This window comes from Quercus suber, unplaced genomic scaffold (genome assembly GCF_002906115.3).
Source record: "Quercus suber isolate HL8 unplaced genomic scaffold, Cork oak 2.0 scaffold_9, whole genome shotgun sequence".
NCBI lineage: Eukaryota > Viridiplantae > Streptophyta > Magnoliopsida > Fagales > Fagaceae > Quercus > Quercus suber.
The window spans coordinates 2,347,803-2,367,858 of NW_027069475.1; the positions used below are offsets into that span (position 1 = coordinate 2,347,803).

Sequence of the window (20,056 nt, forward strand, 5' to 3'; positions counted from 1 at the left end):
GGAACCACGGTTGCTCCAATGCGTACAAAAAGCAAACAGCTAAATGATAGAGATATGGAGAATTCAATCCATTTTTATCTTTAATTCTATCTGGACTATTGTAGGCAAGTAAAGCTTTGCCATTTGTTACTCAACCTATCATTAGGTGACAAAAAGAAAAAGGTGCTTCGAGCTTTCTTACAATAATGTCTCATCATGATGTCCTATTAAAAAAAAGTCTCATGATGTTGTATATTATTTTAACCTAATATACACTTAGTTTCGACCATTCTCAATTGGCATAGTTGATGTTAAATTTTTATCAATTTGTAAGCAATCATGTTTAAGATGATCTTTCCGCAAAGCTGTAAACCATCATGATAGCATTTTTTGAACAATCAAACAATAATTAAGAGAATGGAAGACTAAGGGTCTATTTGGATTGAGGAAAAAGAAAGAAATAGAGAGTAGAATTAACGGAAAACAAGTTAATTTTGGCCAATTCTTATCTACTTTACTTTACTCTCCCTCAATACAAAAGGACCATAAAAGTCATTTTGCATACAATTAATTAATAAAACAATTTTTTTTTCTTTTTCAATAATTAAAATGAGTTTGAGGGATTCACACTATAAACATCTTCATTGAGAATATTAAAAAATGTCAGTTGAGTTATAACGTTATTGGTAGTTAATTAATTCTACAATTAACGTGAACATGAAGTCATAAAAACCTAAAAAAGAATAATTGGAAAGATACTAGTATGGTATTGATCGCAAGATCTTCAATGCTTAATAGCCTATTTGGATTGAGAGATGAGTGAAGGAGAGTAAAATAAAGTTTGCTAAAAATAAACTAATTTTGGGCTAACTTTAATCTGCTCCCTTCTACTCTTACTCCCTCCCGTCAATCCAAATAGACCGTAAGTTAGTGAGTATTGTCACTTTTTTAGAAAGAAAATAGGACTTTTCTTTTTCTTTTTCAATAGGGTAAATTACAAAAACCTACCTTAAAGTTTGGGGTATTACCAAACACATCCAAAAGTTTAAAAGAAAATGACCAATTTGGTCCTTAGTCACTAACACCATTTGGAACCGTTTATTTATTTATTTATTTTTTTCATTTTCTTCTTCTCTCCTTCACGACAGAAAATAATAATAAAAAAATAAAAAAATAAAAAAAAATAAAAATTTCTGTCTTTAATTTCCAGCTCTCTCTCTAATTTCTAAAACTCTCATGGGCAACACAGACCCACACGCTACTAAACCTTTGTTCTTAGTGGATCCTTCGTCTTCTCATCCTCCATACTGCCGATCCAGGTTTCACATGTCGTCTAGGACCCTTTAGCTTATAGATCGAAGAGTGGGTTTGGGGATTTTAGGGAATGAGAATCGGATAGGGAGTAGATGTTTGTTGGTCTCAGGTTTTAGAGAGAAAAGTGACATGAGAGATGAGAGACCATCTTTGTGATGGTGTTGGCTGAGGTTCACAGTGGAGGAGCATGGAGGCTCTACTCCGTTTAGATCGGTGAGATCGAAGAGAGAAAAGAGTGATTTTCAGTGGGGAGAGTTGATGGTTGAGGAGGCTTAGACTTAGGCTAATCGGAGATAGAGTCATGGAGGCTCGGCCATGGTTGGTGTTTGGTTTCTAGAGAGAGCTCGAGATCGGAAAGACAGAAAGAAGGGAGAGTTCCGAACTGAGGGATAAAGAGAGAAGAGCACGGTGATAGTAGGGCGACGAGCAAAACCACTACCTGTGGTGGCAGTGACGTTCGAAGATGGAGTTACTCGAGTGGTCGGCCATAAGAGTTGCAGAGATTAGAGAGAGAGCTGGAGGTTAGAGACAAAGAAAAAAAATTCTGGCGTGAAGGGAGATAAGAAGAAAATGATTAAAAAATAATAATAATAATAATAATAGACGGTTCCCAAAAGGTGTTAGTAGCTAAGGACCAAATTGGTCATTTTTTTAAATTTTTGGATGTGTTTGGTAATACCTCAAACCTCAGGGTAGGTTTTTGTAATTTACCCTTTTTAATATCATGAGCACTTAGCTTAATGACAGTTGTAATTTCATTTATAAATTATGGGATAACCGGTTGTAATTGTAGACGAGATTCTAATGAGCATGTTTATTACTTCCATGTTTAAATTGACCATTCTTAAGTTAGTTGAGCTCATGAGGTCTTGTGAGGTGTTAGCCTAGGTTCTCAAGTTGGGCTTGGTTTGGTGTAGTTTGAGTTTGACCGAGTTGAGGAGATGTCATGGGAAAAAATTTAGGTGCTTCGGAATCAGTGCTTCCTCTTCTCACATGAGAGATGAACCTTACACATGGGTCCTACCATGAGGCCCACCCCTTATGTGAAAGGAAGAAACATTGCTCCCAAAGCATGTAAGAATCACCCAATGCCATGAAGTCATGAACCCTAAGTTGGCTACATCCATATCAGTAATGAAGATTCAAATCAAGTACAATACTTAGGGTATTGCATCTGATGCAATTGTAATCAACAGTTAAAATTAAAAGTTGAAAAAGTAACTTTTAATTTCAATCATTAAATAAAATATATTAAAGAGAAGTTAAAAAAGTTAATATTAAAAAGTAAACAATATTTTTAAAAAAAAAATTATGAAAAAAAAGAGTGTAAAAATTTGTCAATTATTTGTTACCACTTAGCAGAGGCGGAGCCAAGGGCTCCTTTCCCAACAAAATCTTTTGTATGTTATTTTAGTATATAGGCCCTTTTGACATAGAAAGAAACAAGAAACACCGCACTTTCAAATCCAAGACTATAACACCGCCCAAAATTCCCAGTAATGATACGTATTTGTCAAATATCTGTTGCCTCTTACCAGACCTTTCCCAAAAAAATCTTTTGTATGTTACTTGAGTATATAGTCCCTTTTGACATAGAAAAAAAACAAGAAACACCGCACTTTAGAAACCAAGACTATAGCACAGCCCAAAATAACTCCATAGAAGTATAGAACCCATATCAAGTTATCAACTTCACATTTTCGATATAGTCACGACACTGTTCTTGAATTTTTTTTTTTAACATTTTTTTGTTCATAGCATATTAATGGTCCCATATTTTATCCAAAATAATAATGTAAAAAGTACTCGATAAGTGGACATTAAAAAATCTGTTTAGATCTTTTGGGTTAAGTGTGTTTTTATATGTTATATTAACTTTTTAATGAGCCTCCCTAACACATTATCTCCACAACAAATGATATGAGAAGGTCCTTACTCCAATAAGAACAGAGCAAAGACAAACTTGTAGGTCTTTGTTGGTAACAAATTCGAGTATGCCTATCAAAAAAAAAAAAACAAATTCGAGTATGGTTATATCGTTTTGTAAAACTTTTATTTCATATAGTAAATCTATTTTCTTGGGGTTGGAAACTAAGTGCTCGTTTGGCTGGCACGTTTTGCGTCTGCGTTGCGTTTTGCTTTTTTTGTTTTTTTTTTACGCGTTCCAGTCCACTTTTTTTACTGTTCATTACTGTTGCGGCTACTGTTCATTGAACAGTAGCTGCAGCATTTGACTTTTCTACACAAATTTTACTATTTATGAACCCACAAATTTTACTTTTCAGCAACTTTTTCATTAAAAATGGGTCCCACGGTACTATTTACACATTTAAAAATTATTTGCTACAGTATTTTTTTAATTTTCAATTTTCAGCTGTATCCAAACGAACCGTAAGTCCTTACAGTTGCAGTGGTCTTTCCCTTTGGAATAGTTTTTCCATTGGTTTTCAATATTGCTCGTTTTTTTTTCTTTTTTCAATGTTATTACTTTACGCAATATTGTGTATGATTACATCAACCAAGGCCATAAGCATAATTGAACTAATTAATACACTAGTGGCTTAATAATTGTTTGATTGGCCCAATCAGGGTATAAATCATCTAACAATTATTTGATCACCGACAAGCTCTACTTATTTAATACTTAAGTTTAGATTGACAAGACCATTGTAGTTCAATTAATCTGAACTAAATTACTCATAACCAGATGTCCAAAAACAGATATTCGAGGGACAGTGGGGGGTGGCCATTTTAAAGTTTTCAATCTGAGCGAGAAAGTGACAGCTACAAAGGCAATACTATATTGTACACATATTGACCGAAGATATTCTCATCACCTGATCTTCTGATTATGGTATTCATCTAACGCCTAATATTGAAGCATTTTCCCTATAAACGAGAGTGTGGCACAAAGCTTGGAAAACTATCACAATTCTGAAACCCAATTGGGTATTTGATTCTAAATTCTAATAGCTTAAACTTGGCTCTATGGGTTCTGCAGAAACCCAAAAACCTCATGCAGTTTGTGTTCCATACCCATCACAAGGCCATGTAACACCCATGATGAGACTGGCCAAGCTCCTTCACTCAAGGGGCTTTCATATAACCTTTGTTAACACAGAGTACAACCACAGACGCTTAATCAGGTTCAAAGGACTTGAATACATAAAGGGGCTACCTGATTTCCAGTTTGAAACAATACCAGATGGGTTGCCACCATCTGATAGTGATAGTGATGCAATCCAATATGTACCAGCTCTATGTGATTCCACAAGAAAGAATTGTTTGGCCCCTTTTAAAGAGTAGTGCTTAAGCTTAACTCATCCTCTGAAGTGCCTTTGGTTACTTGCATAGTTTCTGATGGAGTTATGAGTTTTGCAATTAAAGTTGGGGAAGAATTAGGCATCCCAGAGGTTCAATTTTGGACTACCTCAGCTTGTGGCTACATGGGATTCCTCTACTTCTCTGAACTCATCAAAAGAGGAATTATTCCATTCAAAGGTACTTGGGCTACTTTTGGTTTTCAAGTGCGTATGTTATATGAGTATCAACTTCTTCGCTATGCTCCTTTCATAATTTTTTTTTTTTTTTTATAACCTTTTAAAAATATAAAGTTGCGAGTAGAACTCATTATTCACATTACTTTTATTTTTCACTATTTACAATATACAATTTATCACTTTAACAAATTGGACTTTACTAGTTAAATTAATTAAAATTCAAAATTAAAATCAAGATTTGATTGACAAAATATAAATTTTTTTAATACTGAAAAAAAATCTAAATCGATACTCTTGTATTAAGAAAAGTAGTAATTCTGTATAGAAGTTTCTTTTTGTGAGGATGAACTAATAAACCCCAAGTGGAAAATGAAAATATCTGTAGGTAGTATGTGAATCCTACATCCATATACTTTGAGAAGCATATTATGTGTAATACATACCATAACAATTGATGTGCAATACCCACTGATGCGAACCCTTTTGCAAGGGGACGAGACAATAGGGGACTGATTTTCTTCTTGTATAAATAATCCAACAATGCTGCATGCACCAAATATTTCACAATGGTTGGAATAACATATTGTGATTAGTGTAATATCTTCTTCTTTTTTAATATAATTAGTGTAATATCACTTACACATAAAACAATTATTGACATTATTTATATTCTACATCAATTAGAATCAATCACTTGTCACCTTAACGGATGTGAAATTTGTGGCGGCTCTGCACTTACTGCAAATACTTCTCATCCTTATATGGCATCAAGTTCACGTCACAGGCAACAAAAAAGGCGTGTCAAAATGATTTTACTAAAGTTATTAATAATACTACTATGTTTTAATGAAAGACCAAAGGAAGCGGTCCTTATTAGGGGAAAAAATAGTAAAAAAAAAAAATGAAAACCCATCTATTGTGAATTAGTTATTCATTAATATATCAATTTGTAAGTTTTATATAGTAAAATTTATAACATATTTAGTATTTTTCAAAATAATAAAACCTAACTATTGTTTATTATTGGTGTACTGGTTAAAGTTACTTTTATTCGTCAATGTCAAAAAATCAGAAGCATTAGCTAAATTTTAGATAAAATATATTGACAAGACACATGAAAAATGTTTAATATTTTAAAAAATTATATATGGGACATGCAACTTTGTAATAACAACATGATTTTAATTTGTAAAAATTGAAATACTTAAACACATTATTTTCTAAAAACATAATTTTATCTAGGGCTGTCCAGACCCGACCGGAGCCCGACAACCCGGACAACCCGCCCGCCGGAGACCCGATTCCGGCCCGAACCGAAGGTCCAGTCGGTCGGCGGCGGGTTTCCGTTCTCTAGAACCGACACCGGCGGGTCGAGTGGCGGGTTTGCTTCTCCAAAACCCGAGCAACCCGAACCCGACCGGAGATGTATAAAAAATCCGGCCAAACCTGCAAAATCAAGCCAAATCCGAGGAGATCTCGACAAAATCCGAGGAGATCTCTACCAGATCCGGCTAGATCTAGTGGGATTTATCCAGATCCGGCAAAAAAAATGCAGATACCGGCGAGATTTTCCAGATTCCGGCATAATTTTCCAGATTCCGGCGACCTTTTTTTTCAGATTTCGAAGATTTTTTTTACTCCGGCGCCCGACCGACCCGACCGACGCTCACCCTCACCCGAAACCGACTCGACTGATTTTTCCGGCGGTCGGTTTCGGGTTCCTCCACCCTCCCACCCGACGCCGGCGGGTCGAGTCCGGGTTGGGCCCAAAACCGACCCGGCCCGACCCGTGGACAGCCCTAATTTTATCTTTCATGTGTTACAGATGAAACTTTCAAATATGATGGCACTCTTGAAACATCAATCAATTGGATCCCAGGATTGAAAAATATCAGGCTTATGGACCTCCCTAGCTTCATTAGAACCACTAACATTACCGAAACAATGTTCGACTTTATTGGATCGGAAGCACGAAATTGCTTGAATTCTCCGGCAATCATCTTCAACACATTTGAAGAGTTTGAACATGATGTCCTAGAAGCAATTGCAGCCATATTCCCTCGAATTTACAATATAGGTCCACTTTCCTTGCTCGAACGGCATGTGCCTGAGAGCCAATTCATGTCTATAAGTGCAAACTTATGGAAAGAAGACCCAAAATGCATCAAATGGCTAGATAGATGGGAATCCAACTCAGTTGTATATGCAAATTATGGCAGCGTGACTACAATGACAAAACAACATTTTAGTGAATTTGCATGGGGACTTGCAAATAGCAAGCACCCATTTTTGTGGATAGTTAGGCCTGATGTGGTAATGGGGGATTCAGAAATTTTGGCCGAAAATTTTTTTGAGGAGACGAAGGATAGGGCATTCCTAACAAGTTGGTGCCCCCAAGACCAAGTGCTAGCACACCCATCTATAGGGGTATTCCTAACACATTGTGGTTGGAATTCTACATTAGAAAGTGTATGCGCTGGTGTGCCTATTATTTGCTGGCCATTCTTCGCTGACCAACAACCAAATTGCCGGTATGCTTGCACCACTTGGGGGATTGGCATGGAGATCAACCATGATGTAAAACGTGAAGAGATTGAAGCACTTGTTAAGGAAATGCTAGAAGGGGATAAGGGGAAGGAAACAAAGCAAAAGGCTCTAGAATGGAAGAAAAAAGCAGTGGAAGCAACTGATATAGGAGGATCATCTTACAAGGATTTTGAGAGGTTAATTAAGGAGGCTCTCTATGTAGGAGAGTAAATAGTAAATACTAAAACCATTTTTTTTTGGCTGAACTTGAATGGTAAAATTATTACACTAGCTGTTGTGGTCATGTTGCTTCTATTCCATCTGCCCATGTTGTTTTTTTTTTTATATAGATTTAAATCTGTTCTGTAAATTCTTAAATGACTTGTTCTTGTAAATAATTATTGGAATGTTTGCTAGTAATATTCAAGTACTTAGTGTGGAATGAAAACAGAAAAAGGATATTGCAAATGGCATTGAACTGTATCAGTATGAGTGGAAAAATTATTGATCATGGTGGCTCTAAGGGCGCAATTAATAATTTGATAATATTCTTGATGAGAACAACATTTTAATATATATGCACGATATGGGTGCAATGCATGAATTTGTCTATTTGGTCCTGGCAATAACCCCGGCGTTTAATACTTTTGAGAGGCTGAGAAACAAAGAAAGTCTTCCAAACCACGAGATAAGCCTGGAAGTAACCACACATATTAAAGAGGTAGCTAAACAAGTAGTGAATTGGAAGGAACACCAACATGAATGGGGTGGTGGCGCAGTTGGCTAGCGCGTAGGTCTCATAGCTTCTGAGTGATCCTGAGGTCGAGAGTTCGAGCCTCTCTCACCCCATCATTTTTTCTTTTGCTTTTTGCTGCTCAATTATCCCAAAAAAAGGCCTTCTCACAAGGCCCAAGTCCCAACATTGGTGAATTTGGACAATTATATGGAAATACCAATGTTGCTGAGTAACATTTTTTGGAAATGGATCCGATCCAATTAACCTCCCCCCACCCTTCAAAATAAACCGTCAGTTGGATTAATGTTTTACCATAAAATACACTGTTCCAGAGTAAATCCCTATATAAAAATAAGTACCCAAAATATTGAAATAATAGAATATAGTGAACGAGTTCTTTAAAATAGAATGTTCTCCTTGATTATAATAAATCGGTTTTTCCAACATTTAGGAACTGCTTCAGTTGCTGCTGATTTTTTTATAATAATAATAGAAATTTTTTTCTTTTTAGTTAATTCTACTAAACTATTATTTTTGGTATATATCATGCATCTTTCAATTGATTTTAGTCTTTCATTAATTTTTTCCTTGAAATTATCATTTTTCTTAGGACTATTATTTGTCCATCCTTTGTTGACTAGTTCTACTAGAGTATTATTTTGCCTTTCTCTTTCTATATCTCTTTTTACATCTAATTTCTTACGTATAGCTTCTATCTCTACATCATTTTGTCTTTCAATTTTTTCTAACATCTCTTTTACTATGCTTTTTCTTATCATTCATTTTTCTGTCTTCATCAATTATGTATCGGTTCTTCTTTTGTATTATTTCTTTAACATTAAGATTCTTTCATTTGTATTCTATACGTGTTGTTCTTTCCATTATTGGGTCATCTTTCTTATTATTACTCTTTTGTCTTTCTATATCATCTTCTTTTTGCATTATTTTTATAGGACTACTTTCTTTCTCTACTTCTTTTATACCATGTAACTATCTTATTTACTATATTTTATATCTGTCATATTTATAAATATGTCAATACTTACTAAGTTATTCTTTTGTCTGTTATGTCAATTATCTATCATGATTTTTGCTAAAGGTTGACGTTCAAATTCTCTTTCTTTTTCTAACTTGAATTTAAAGCTTTTGTTCTTTCTAATAGGTTCAAAAAACTATCATTTTTCCTTTCTACTTTTATGTTTGTTATGGATCTTTCTACAATTTCTAAAGATTTTAATTTTTTTATTAATCCTATCTAGCAAACTATTTTTGTGTCTATCAATCTGTCTATTGATTTTATCTCCCGTTAATGTACTCCAATTATTTGTGCTATTGATAATTAGTTCCTTTCCCACCACAAAGAAAACATCCATGATATGGCGCCATTTGGGGAAAAAAAAATTGCATCTGAAAGGAATATGATCATAAAGGAATGCCTGTACACCATAAAAATAAATAAAAGACGCCGCTACACTAATAATTAATTCGCCCTGGGATGCCCAAATATTACATCAGTTACCACCAATCAATCCATAATCCCCATTCCTGGTTAGGAAAACTAATTAAAAACATTTTGAAAATTACAAAATTGTGATACAATTATGAAGATGCTTTCTGATTCATCAAATGTCCTCCAAAAAATGAAATAAAAACACAAAAGACTACAAAATGTAGCTGAAATTTATGTTCAATCCCAAAGAATAAGTTCTATGTTTAAATACAGATGATGAAAGAGTAATGGATCCTCAATTTTCACCTCTTTTTCTACCTCCTGTCATTTAAGATAACTTACGTGGGGGAAAAATTATCACAAAATATAATTTACCTACAACTACAAACACGTGCTCTCACCCTTCCGGAGTCCTGAGAACTGCTGAATTCCCCTTAATATGCATCAAGGTTCAACAAAGTTGGACCCACAAAGGAAAATATAACTTATGAGATCAGCAATAAACAGATAAACGCAAAATGATGCCGCAGACAACTATCTCCTACTGCTTGCAGTCTTGCCCTTGCTTAGATCAGCGAGTTCTTCAATGAGCTTTCTCTCATCAGAGCTCAATCTCTTTGGGATTTCAACCTGCACACGAACCAACTGATCGCCCCTCATGTTGCTCTTATTCAATAGAGGAACACCCTTCTTGGCCATTACAAGAGTTGTGTTTGGTTGGGTACCAGCAGGAATCTTCAAATCAACCACGCCATCTACTGTCGGAACCTTGATTGTAGTTCCCAAGATCGCGTCAATGTAGGAAACCTTGCAGGTATACAAAATGTTGGTGTCATCACGTTTAAGGACAGGGTCTGGCATAACTTCAATAATGACGAAGAGGTCACCAGGAGTCCCACCTCGTCTTCCAGCATTTCCTTCATTTCGGACCCTTAAACGGCTACCAGAGTCCACACCAGCAGGAACTTTCAGACTTATCCGTTTTGTCCTTCTTACCCGACCATCCCCAGAACACGTGTTGCAAGGGGTGGATATTTCCCCAGTCCCACCACAAGAAGAGCAGGTCATTACCTGCTGGAAGACACCTAATGGGGTCCTCGCTGATGAGACAACCTGTCCTTGCCCACCACAAGTGCTACATTTAGATGGATTGGTCCCTGGTTTAGCACCTGAACCATTGCAAGTCCCACAGCTCTCTAGTCGGCTTATCTCAATCTCTTTCTCAACCCCAAAAACTGCTTCCTTAAAGTTTAAGACAAGATTGTAATACTCATCCTGACCATCAACTGCTCTATTCCTAGAAGGTCTTCCCCCCTGATTTATGCCTTCAAATAACGACTCAAACAGATCAAAGGGATTGCTGAAATCCTGTAACAGCAGAGTTTATCCAACCATAAGAAGGTAGATGATGTGATTTAAAAATTAGATATTTCCCATATTCATGAAAGATTTGCTTACATTAAAGCCTGGACCAGCTTTAAGTCCAGCCTCTCCATATCTGTCATATAATGATCGTTTCTCATCATCAGACAGAACCTGCAAAACAAGAAAATCCATTTAGTAACTACTTCAGATCATGGCTCTGAAACTGCCACAGCTCAATCATGGATCATAAGATTTCACTTTTACCTCATATGCATTGCTAATATCCTTGAATTTTTGCTCTGCCCCAGGTTCTCTGCAGCATGATTTGGGTAAGTTCCAAACAAAATAAATAAAAATATGCAACATTAACCGAATAGATCAGGATAAAACAAAGTTGATGCAACTGGAAACACGAACCTAAAATCAGAATCTAATATAAACACCTTCGTAGAGAATTTTTTTAATACGAATGCTCCTACAACTTATTGTACTATCTTACATATTTTCTGTGAAGACAAACTAAAAAAATTCATACCCATTCCTTGTTTAAAAGGCCAATGTTCTCCCTCTTCCAATCACTCCACTAGCTTTAGTTCTAGATTTGTATGTATTTGTTTCATTTTCTGAGCATTCATCATCATGAACATGATGTTCTTTTATATCAATAAAATTCCTATTACCTATCAAAAAAAAATCTGTCATTATTATTTTGTTTTTATTTTCTATTTTTCGGAAAAGGTTTTGCCCCAAGAGGAGGAAGAAAATATTAGAACTATTAACATCCGCTTCACAAGGCATAGTCCCCAATATTCTGCTATCCCTTGGGGTTTATTTTTTTGTTTTGATCAGGCCCTCATTCATAATTTCCAGGATAGCAGAATCCTGTCTTGACATAATTGATTGGAAAATTTATGTCAAATCAGATTGCAACATGATAAAAAACTTTGTTTTTTCTTATTTTAATGGGTTCATTATCATTTACCAGAATTCGACCTGCTCTTCCATAAGTTAATATCAAATAATTTTTTAAGGTTAATAGTCAATACATATCTCAGAAAAGACTTCAACTAATTGGGTTGGCAAAGACTAGGGATAGTACTTTCCATCGAAGATAATTACTTTTTTTTTTGGGGAAATCAGAGATAGAACTTTATTTGATAATGTGGGGAAATCAGGGCTTGGCCCTTATTTTCGTTTGAGCTCTGAGTTTTAGAGGTTTGGCCAACCTCAAAATGGACGGGTCTTTATCACATTTGTACAAATCCCAAAAGCAGCAATGGTGCCTAAGTCAATTGCCACTTTGGATATTTCCAATAGAGATGTTCATGGTTGAAATCTTCCTCCCCTAGTTAAAATGTATAAAAAAAAATCCCAGAAGCCAACTCCCCTCTAATCTTTGGAAGACAAAACCAACTAATTAAACCACTGAATCTTGCCTAATTATCAATTCTACCTCAGTCAAGTTGTGTAACTTTGACATTGGCCCCATCATATATAAAACTCAAAAGACTGACTCAAATATCAAAATGCCATAGTTTTTTTTAATACATTTATACATGCAATAGTTACATAAATTCAAGAAAAATAAAATAAAGAGAGACCCCCTTGGAAACCTTGCTTGTGAAATAACATCTACAATCTAATAACAACATGTGCAACAGATTCTCAAATGAAAAATGATCTAGTACAAATAGTTCATATCTTACAAAACCAATAAGCAATTCACTTTTAACAGAAACCCATCCTGAGCATACATTGCCACAGGACAAAGATAAAAGAAGAGGAGAAAGGACTCACTTGTTCACATCTGGGTGATAACTCCTAGCAAGCTTCCGATAAGCTGAAAAGTGAAAGCATAGGAGAAATATTAAAACATTACTCAATGGAACAGGTAATGTCAAAAGTCAGAACTCATAACAATATATATTTCAATTTGGTCATCATAAATCAAACAATCCTTCATGTATCCTTGAGTTCCATTAGAAAATTTCTCTATAATTGCAATACAACCTTTCATACACTCTTGCGGTTGTCCTATATACATATATATATATATATATATATAAGCAGAAAAGAGGCACAACCAATGTACATGGGAAGTAAACAAAAGATACACCAAATAAATCAGGGGAAAAAGTCAAATAAGTTAGAGAAAGAAAAATATGTGAGGGCAGCCATTAAATCATATAAGGTCTTCAGTAGCAAAAGCTTCAAAGTCCAGGACCAAAATTAACAACCTCTGAAGCTTTGAGCATTTCTTTCTCTCCAAACACACTACATAAGGCATAAATGTTACTTTTTGGATGCTTCTTTTTTCTTTTTCTTGTGATTAGTAACTTTTTTGAAACACCTTTTTATCTTCAAAAAGAAAACTTTGGATCAGAAACCCATATCTAATATCCAAATAAGTTGAAACTAATATATCAGTTCAAAGTGTCTCTATTCTGGAGGTTTTACATTCTGGAGTTGAAACCCATCCAACTAAGGCTCAATTAATAAAACCCATTCAAAACTGTTTCCCATTCATCAAACTAATACAAAAATCTCAAATACAATTTTATATGCATTAACAACACAATCACTCTCAGATTCTACAACATTCTGGGCACCAGATCTAGTGGAAGGTAAAGGTATTGCTTTTCACTTTATTAAATATTTACAAGGGAGAAAAAGTCAAAACCATAAAGCAAATAAAATACTTTACAACTTAAGACCGAATGGGCTCAAATGTTGAGGTGCACAGCCAATTGCTTTCATCATTAAGTCAGGCATAAAGTTGAGGTGTCAAAAGCAGCTTACTGTGTCACATAAACATTTATATCTGACCTATTACTACTTTGGCAGTTTCAGTCTCCAACCATCTCATACAATATCCTAATGCCCATTTTTTCAATCTCAGTGCACTGGATAAAGATCCCCAGACATTACCAACAAGTTTAGTTACTAGAAAATGATAGTATGTGATCCACCATAGGGGAAACAATTGGTAATATGTATAAATTATATATACATATAAGGAGGGGGGGGGGGGGGGAGGGGGGGGGGGGAATATTTTGATCAGAAAAATACTCATAACATGACCAGAGTATCACTCTAAAAGTCTCTCCTGCAAAGTCTTTAAGGTCTAAACGTTCTCCTTTTTCAAAAAAAGAAAAAATGGGAGGGGAAGCCAAACTCCATAAAATCTCCAAAGCAACATCAGTCAAATAAATAAGGATAGGGATGAGATAGTAATGAGTTGCATGGCATAATATTGAAGTATTTGCTTTGCTAATAAACATGGACTCTAATTGGCCTGATCTCTCTGCATACAGTTAATGTTAAAGCCATTAAGTGACAACTTGTATAACCATTGCAAAGATGAATTAGCAACTATTCAAGCAAGAACATAAAAGCAAAGAAGTTCATAGAACAATCTGCCAAAAGGGTAAAAATTGTATATACCACTTTTAATTTCAGATTTACTGGCATTTCTTGACACCCCAAGAAGAGAATAGAAATCCTGTACATAAAAAGATATTAGTACCTTAATCTGATAAGTAAAATAGAGCATTCCTTCTAATAAAATTTAAATAAATAAATAAGGAAACATAGATACCCTATTTTTAAAATAAAAATAAAAGTTTGAAAACTATTTAGCCCCAACTATCATTTCAAAGAAAAAACAAAACAATTTTACACTCACAGAATCTGCTCTAACTGTGAAACGTGCACTCCTACGACGTTGTGAAGTTTGAGATGACCCTGGATACGATACCACGGGGAAGGAACCACGAGAAAATAAGCTTGAACTTGGGGCTGACAAAAAGCTTATACTGCTTGTAGTACTGCAAAGAAGTTGATATAAGCATATTAAACATTTCCACAGTTTACTAGATCTGAAAATGTCGGTAACACTTTTCTGACAAGTAAATAAAATTTAATTTGAAGAGAAGACCACATGTACATGGAGAACAAATACTAAGTAAATTGTAAAGTATATATATAAACAGCCAAATAAAAATATCAGAGAGCATTGCCAATACTCAATTTCCATCACAATAAGCCACCAATACTTACACTAAACCCAAACAATAAATCTCCACAAAAATTAAAATCACATCAAATTCAAACAAGTCTCAAAGAGAGAGAGAGAGAGAGAGAGAGAGAGAGAGAGAGAGAGAGAAGAGATCAGAACCAATTTACAGTTATAATAACACTTACCTACTTACTTCCTTTCCATTCTGCCTTTATCTAGAAAGGTTGCTAATTGTACGGAGAAATTACAGAGAGATTTTGTGGAGTGGAACTAGTGGAGATTCTAAATTACTGAAATGGGCTAAGGTTTGTCATCCAATGCAGGTAGGGGGGCTAGGTATAAGACGTTTGAGAAGTTTTAATTCTGCCTTGTTAGGCAAGTGGTTGTGGATGGATGGTTTAGAGACAAATGCTTTATGAAGGAGGGTTATAGAGGCGAAATATGGGAATGTTTGGGGTGGTTGGTGCACGAAAAAGGTGACAAGTGCGTATGGTGTTAGTCTTTGGAGGTTTATTAGAAGTGGCTGGTTGAACTTCTCTAAACTCCTAAAGTATGATGTGGGTGATGTACTAAAGTGAATTTTTGGAAGCATGTGTGGTGTGGGGATATTACCCTCAAAAAGGCTTTTCCAGAACTTTATTGTCTTAGTAGGGTAAGGGACTCTTCAGTGGCAGAGGTTATGTGTTGGTCCAGTGGGAGGATTCATTGAAATTTTCAATTTCGTAGTTCACTGCAGAATTGGGAGGAAGACTCTTTTGATCGGTTTATGGAAATTGTTTACTCTTCGAAAGTGCGGAGGTTGGTGTGGCAATCGAAGGTTCCTCCAAGGGTGGCTTTCTTTTCATGGTCAGCTTACTTAGGTAAGATTCTACATCATTCTACCTCTCTACCATTCCATTCATGATTCACGTGACACTTTTATATCCATTTCTTTAACCCAACTCCCAAACACCAAGTCAAAAAGATACTTTGACTAAGTCTTCGTCTCATTCCCACTCTCTCCTCACTCTCCTGTTACCAATGTTGTATCATAACCAAACACCAAATCCAACTCAATTTAACGCATATATTGATTTTTGTGGATTAGCGAGTTAAGTTGGGTTATAATTTTATTTGGAGTCTCAAGTTGGTATGTGTTTTGATTGATAATTTTTTCAATCCATGTAACCAAACCCGACCCAGCATACATATAAATTTATTTTATTACCTATATTTTAATATTTTAATTTAATTAATTTAGATCTATTTTGATAGTAAGTTTTAGTTTAATTAATTTTGATTTTTTTTTTTATAGCTAGTTTTTATGAATTTAAAACTTTGGAATAAAATTTATTATATGAATTGTAATTTTTTTTTTTTTTGATAAGATGAATTGTAATAATTTATTACAAAACAAATGCTTAAATAGTTTATGAAAGCCTAATACAAGTGTATGACCAAAAACAAGTTGATTCAATCACTACATTCCTTTGTGCTAACTTTAATGGTGCATATAGAACTCCTTCGTTATACTTTGAAGACCTCTTTGTGAAGATTCTAAGAAGACTTTAAGACTACAAGATTTTATAAAGGAGAATCTCAATTATGACAATTTCTATGTAAAATTAGGAGTGTGTAGTTAATTTTCATCAGCACATCACATACTCAAATTCTCTTCAAATTAGCTGCCACTTATTGCTTCACACTTTAGGGATGTTAGGAGTGACAACTTGTATTCGCACTTAGCTAGTAGCCCAGTAAGTTTCTTCTATTTTGTAGTGGAACCTTAACATTGAAATTCTTTTTATAATTGGTATGTTCCACATGAACCTAGTTGCTCTTGAACCCATGATCTCATCCTCCACCTTGCACTTACAAGGGGAGAGGATGCCATTTAAGCTACTTTTCAAGAAATATAATAAGAAAGAGGTTTCTACACAATCCAATTATCTAGGAAGTATAATCTATTGATGATAACTTAGACATATAGACTGATACTCACCAATATCGGGATGTTGGAATCTTGTTTGTGACATAAGACCTCAGCATACACTGAGGGCGAATTCCCCATTGAGCAACCCACGTACTTCCACAAGGAGAAATTGCCATCAATTTTGTTGGCTAAAAAGAACTATTTATGAGTTTACACCTGATGAACTTCTGCCAAGAGCAAAACATATAAGTCAGGATATTAGTTTATAATACATCAAAAGAAACTGTACTGGTTAATGAGAGCTTTTAATTTGAGAAACAAAAACTGATTTAATGGATTAAACTCAAAAATAGGACTAAAGGATATATAATACCCAGCATGATTGTGTAGGCAACACAGCCCCCTTAAATAGCCCCATACAGAAGTTTGGACATGCAAGGACTTGTGCTGTACAGTTTGCTTGCTCAATAAGCATATCAATACATGGCACACATTCATGAGACTCACTATGACCAATTTCTTGACTTTTTTTACAATTCTAAAAACTCAACTTTTTGATAGGTAAAAAAATAATAATAATAACAAATAGTTGGGCTTGTCACTACTTGAACCCCTACCCTCGGACTTGCAAGGTGATGAGTCACAAGTGCTTCCTACCACTAAGCCAACCATGTGTAATTTTAAAATTTCTAATTGCAAATGAACATGTGTAAAATATAGTTCCCAGTCAAAGAAAATAGAGCTTAAAGAGAGAGCACAAACACAAGAGCAGAAGATTTCATAATTTTATTCAAGCACATAAAATTTTTGAAGGAAAAAAAAAATGATTTAGCACAAGTCAAAACTTAATGAATGGTTGAACAATAATGTCCTGAAACTTCTTGTTGTACCAAATTTTTTTTTATTAATTAAAAAAATATAAAATTTTTGGGCATGTCAGAAAGCATCTTCAACAAAGGATACTTCTGCTGCCATCTGGTTTACATTGAAAAAGGGTAAGATTGGTAGGTGAGCTCCCAGGGTTGACATATTTACTCAAAATGAGCAAGATTTGATGAGTCATTAATCCCACACCTAAACTTTCAGGATGCAATCTCTGGTTTCCTATGAAGTGGAACACATCTATGATTTCATGATTTGGACAAGATTAGAAAGGCAGCAGATAGACGTGACCTTTTATTTTATTGTTAGGAAGTGCAATATAAGTCTTCTTAATAATCAGACTAGCAGCATACGTATACAGAAATACACTGATGTTTCTTTTTCAGCTCATCCAGATTCAAAAGCTAAGAACCATGGGACACAATTGTAATCTAACTTCTGAAAGCCAAGATATTTGGCAAGTTTACAGTTTCACAGGGTTATATATTGTCTACAGAACTTGGAAACAGTCCAATCTGAGTTGAGCTGCAACTCCAAATGGCAAATATAAAAGAGAACTAAATAATTAATCTTCGTTCCTCAACTTCAAAACACTTGTCTTTTCTTTTCTTATTAGCATCAACATCCACCAAATCGCAATCTACTTTACTTAAAAATTAATGTGTGGCCTAACACACACACTCACACTCACCCAATGTATAATTACATTTCCCAGTCATTCGGTATCGTCAATTTTATCCATTTTCGAGTACCAGCTCCCTCCCATAAACAACAAAGTGCATCCAAACAGGGCCTTAACACATATTTCTCTCAAAGAACTAACTCTATGAGTGTCCTCCACCTACTAAGAACTAAAAAACTCCTGCTTAGTTATCATTCTCAAAGAAAATTTCCATTTCAAACCATGCCAAAAGTCCTTATCCACTAGGGTTTCATTTCACATCCACCATTAACAGAACCAAACAACTAATTGAACAAAAACAATGACAACACGAAGCAACATACTGTTTCTCGATTCAAAGAACAAGCATATCGATATCAATCCAATTCAAGCAATACAACACAATAAAAAACAGAACAAAAACGCAAGCATTTATTCGAAGTTGCGAACTTTTCATGTGCAGTAAAGCAGTGTAGAAGAAATTAGGGCATTTATTCGAAGCTGCAAATGGAAGACGAACCTGAGTTTGGCTTTGCTCTTTGTTTCGTTGAATCTCAGTAACTCTTAGGTCACAGACTCTCTCTCTCTCTCTCTGAGAAGTGAAGTGAAATGAGAGGGAGAGAGTGTGTTGGGGTTTTGGTTGCGGAGGAGGACTGGAGGAGGATGAGGCTCTAGAGAGCTCTAATTGGAGAACAAAATAAGGCTGATAGTGATAAATACTGTCATTTCAATGGGGTTGGGTTTTGGGTTTTTAATATGTTGCTTTCTGCGACCTAGTTGTTTCGTGTTTCTGCGGCTTCTCTACCGTTCGATTGTGATCTTGGGTTGGAGATCTGACTTCTCTCAGACTAGTCTGTCAAAATGTTGATATTTTATTGGACCTGAGGTGGACAGGTCTAACTTTATGATATTTTATCTGCTGGTTATAAAATAGAATAATAGAAATGTAAAAGATTTTTGCAAATTATTTCTATTGTGAACCTCTTTTTTTTTTTTTTTTTGAGAACCATTTCTATTGTGAACTAGTGATACCAAAGAAGCTTGTTTTGGTTTAGAATAATAAGTACAGTGACAACTTTTCTGACAATTGCTTGAAGTGGTGGGTTTTTATTTTTAATAATTCTATAGTTACAACAAATCTTGGATATGTTGAAAATATCAAAGGCGTTAATTGATCTATAATGCTATTGATGGTTGAAATGGTAGCTTATGATTAAAATAAATAAAAATGGTGTTAATGATTGTGGTGGGCCTTTTTTGAGATGTTGGGTTGGACTGCCTCCTGCTGCATTAAGATCCAAGTATTCTGAATAGGAGAGTCAAGACCTGTCCAATTGCAGCTTACCTTGCTCCGGCTTGTGCATAAACTATGCCCCTTTTTGCTGAAACTTTGGTCATATGTCCATAGCAAGCGTAGCTGTTACAACAGAGTTATGGCAAATAGATACAATGGGGAAATAATAAAGGCAACACATTTGCTGTTAGACAAAACAAAACTATTGCAAAAAAATTACAGCAGATAAATGTAATAAAACAATAATTAAAGGGATGTGCTTACTGCTAGGCAAGACAAATAAGGGATTCTTAATGAAAAGGACAACACAACAACAAGATTCGTATCATAAGTAAAATTGCAAAGACAAGAAAAGAAATAATAATGAGATTAAAGGAAAAAAAAAAGATTAGTCTACTATGTTCAGTTGTGCTATAAGA

The 20,056-nt window shown here is 35.0% G+C and overlaps 1 protein-coding gene, 1 non-coding gene and 1 pseudogene across 3 annotated transcripts; 2 read left to right on the forward strand and 1 right to left on the reverse strand.

Moving 5' to 3' along the window:
• The first annotated feature begins 4,274 nt into the window (after positions 1–4,274).
• Positions 4,275–7,710, forward strand: LOC112039594 (linamarin synthase 2-like; annotated as a pseudogene).
• A 373-nt stretch (positions 7,711–8,083) lies between these two features.
• On the forward strand, positions 8,084–8,168 carry TRNAM-CAU (transfer RNA methionine (anticodon CAU)). Its single transcript is given in 2 exon segments — positions 8,084–8,121; positions 8,133–8,168. It is a non-coding gene; the product is annotated as a tRNA-Met (tRNA).
• Positions 8,169–9,714: 1,546 nt separating this feature from the next.
• Positions 9,715–19,067, reverse strand: LOC112039585 (chaperone protein dnaJ A6, chloroplastic). Of its 2 annotated transcripts, none has more exons than XM_024072475.2 (8): positions 18,864–19,067; positions 16,870–17,027; positions 14,556–14,697; positions 14,315–14,372; positions 12,668–12,710; positions 11,135–11,183; positions 10,964–11,041; positions 9,715–10,873 (listed from the first exon to the last, which is right to left on the reverse strand). In XM_024072475.2, the coding sequence occupies exons 2-8, from the start codon at positions 16,974–16,976 to the stop codon at positions 10,040–10,042; spliced, it is 1,311 nt and encodes a 436-aa protein (XP_023928243.1). In that variant the 5' UTR covers positions 16,977–17,027; positions 18,864–19,067; the 3' UTR covers positions 9,715–10,039. The 2 variants fall into 2 exon arrangements, with proteins under 2 accessions (XP_023928243.1, XP_065633015.1); XM_065776943.1 differs by lacking the exon at positions 18,864–19,067 and adding an exon at positions 17,174–17,324.
• Between the last annotated feature and the right edge of the window lie 989 nt (positions 19,068–20,056).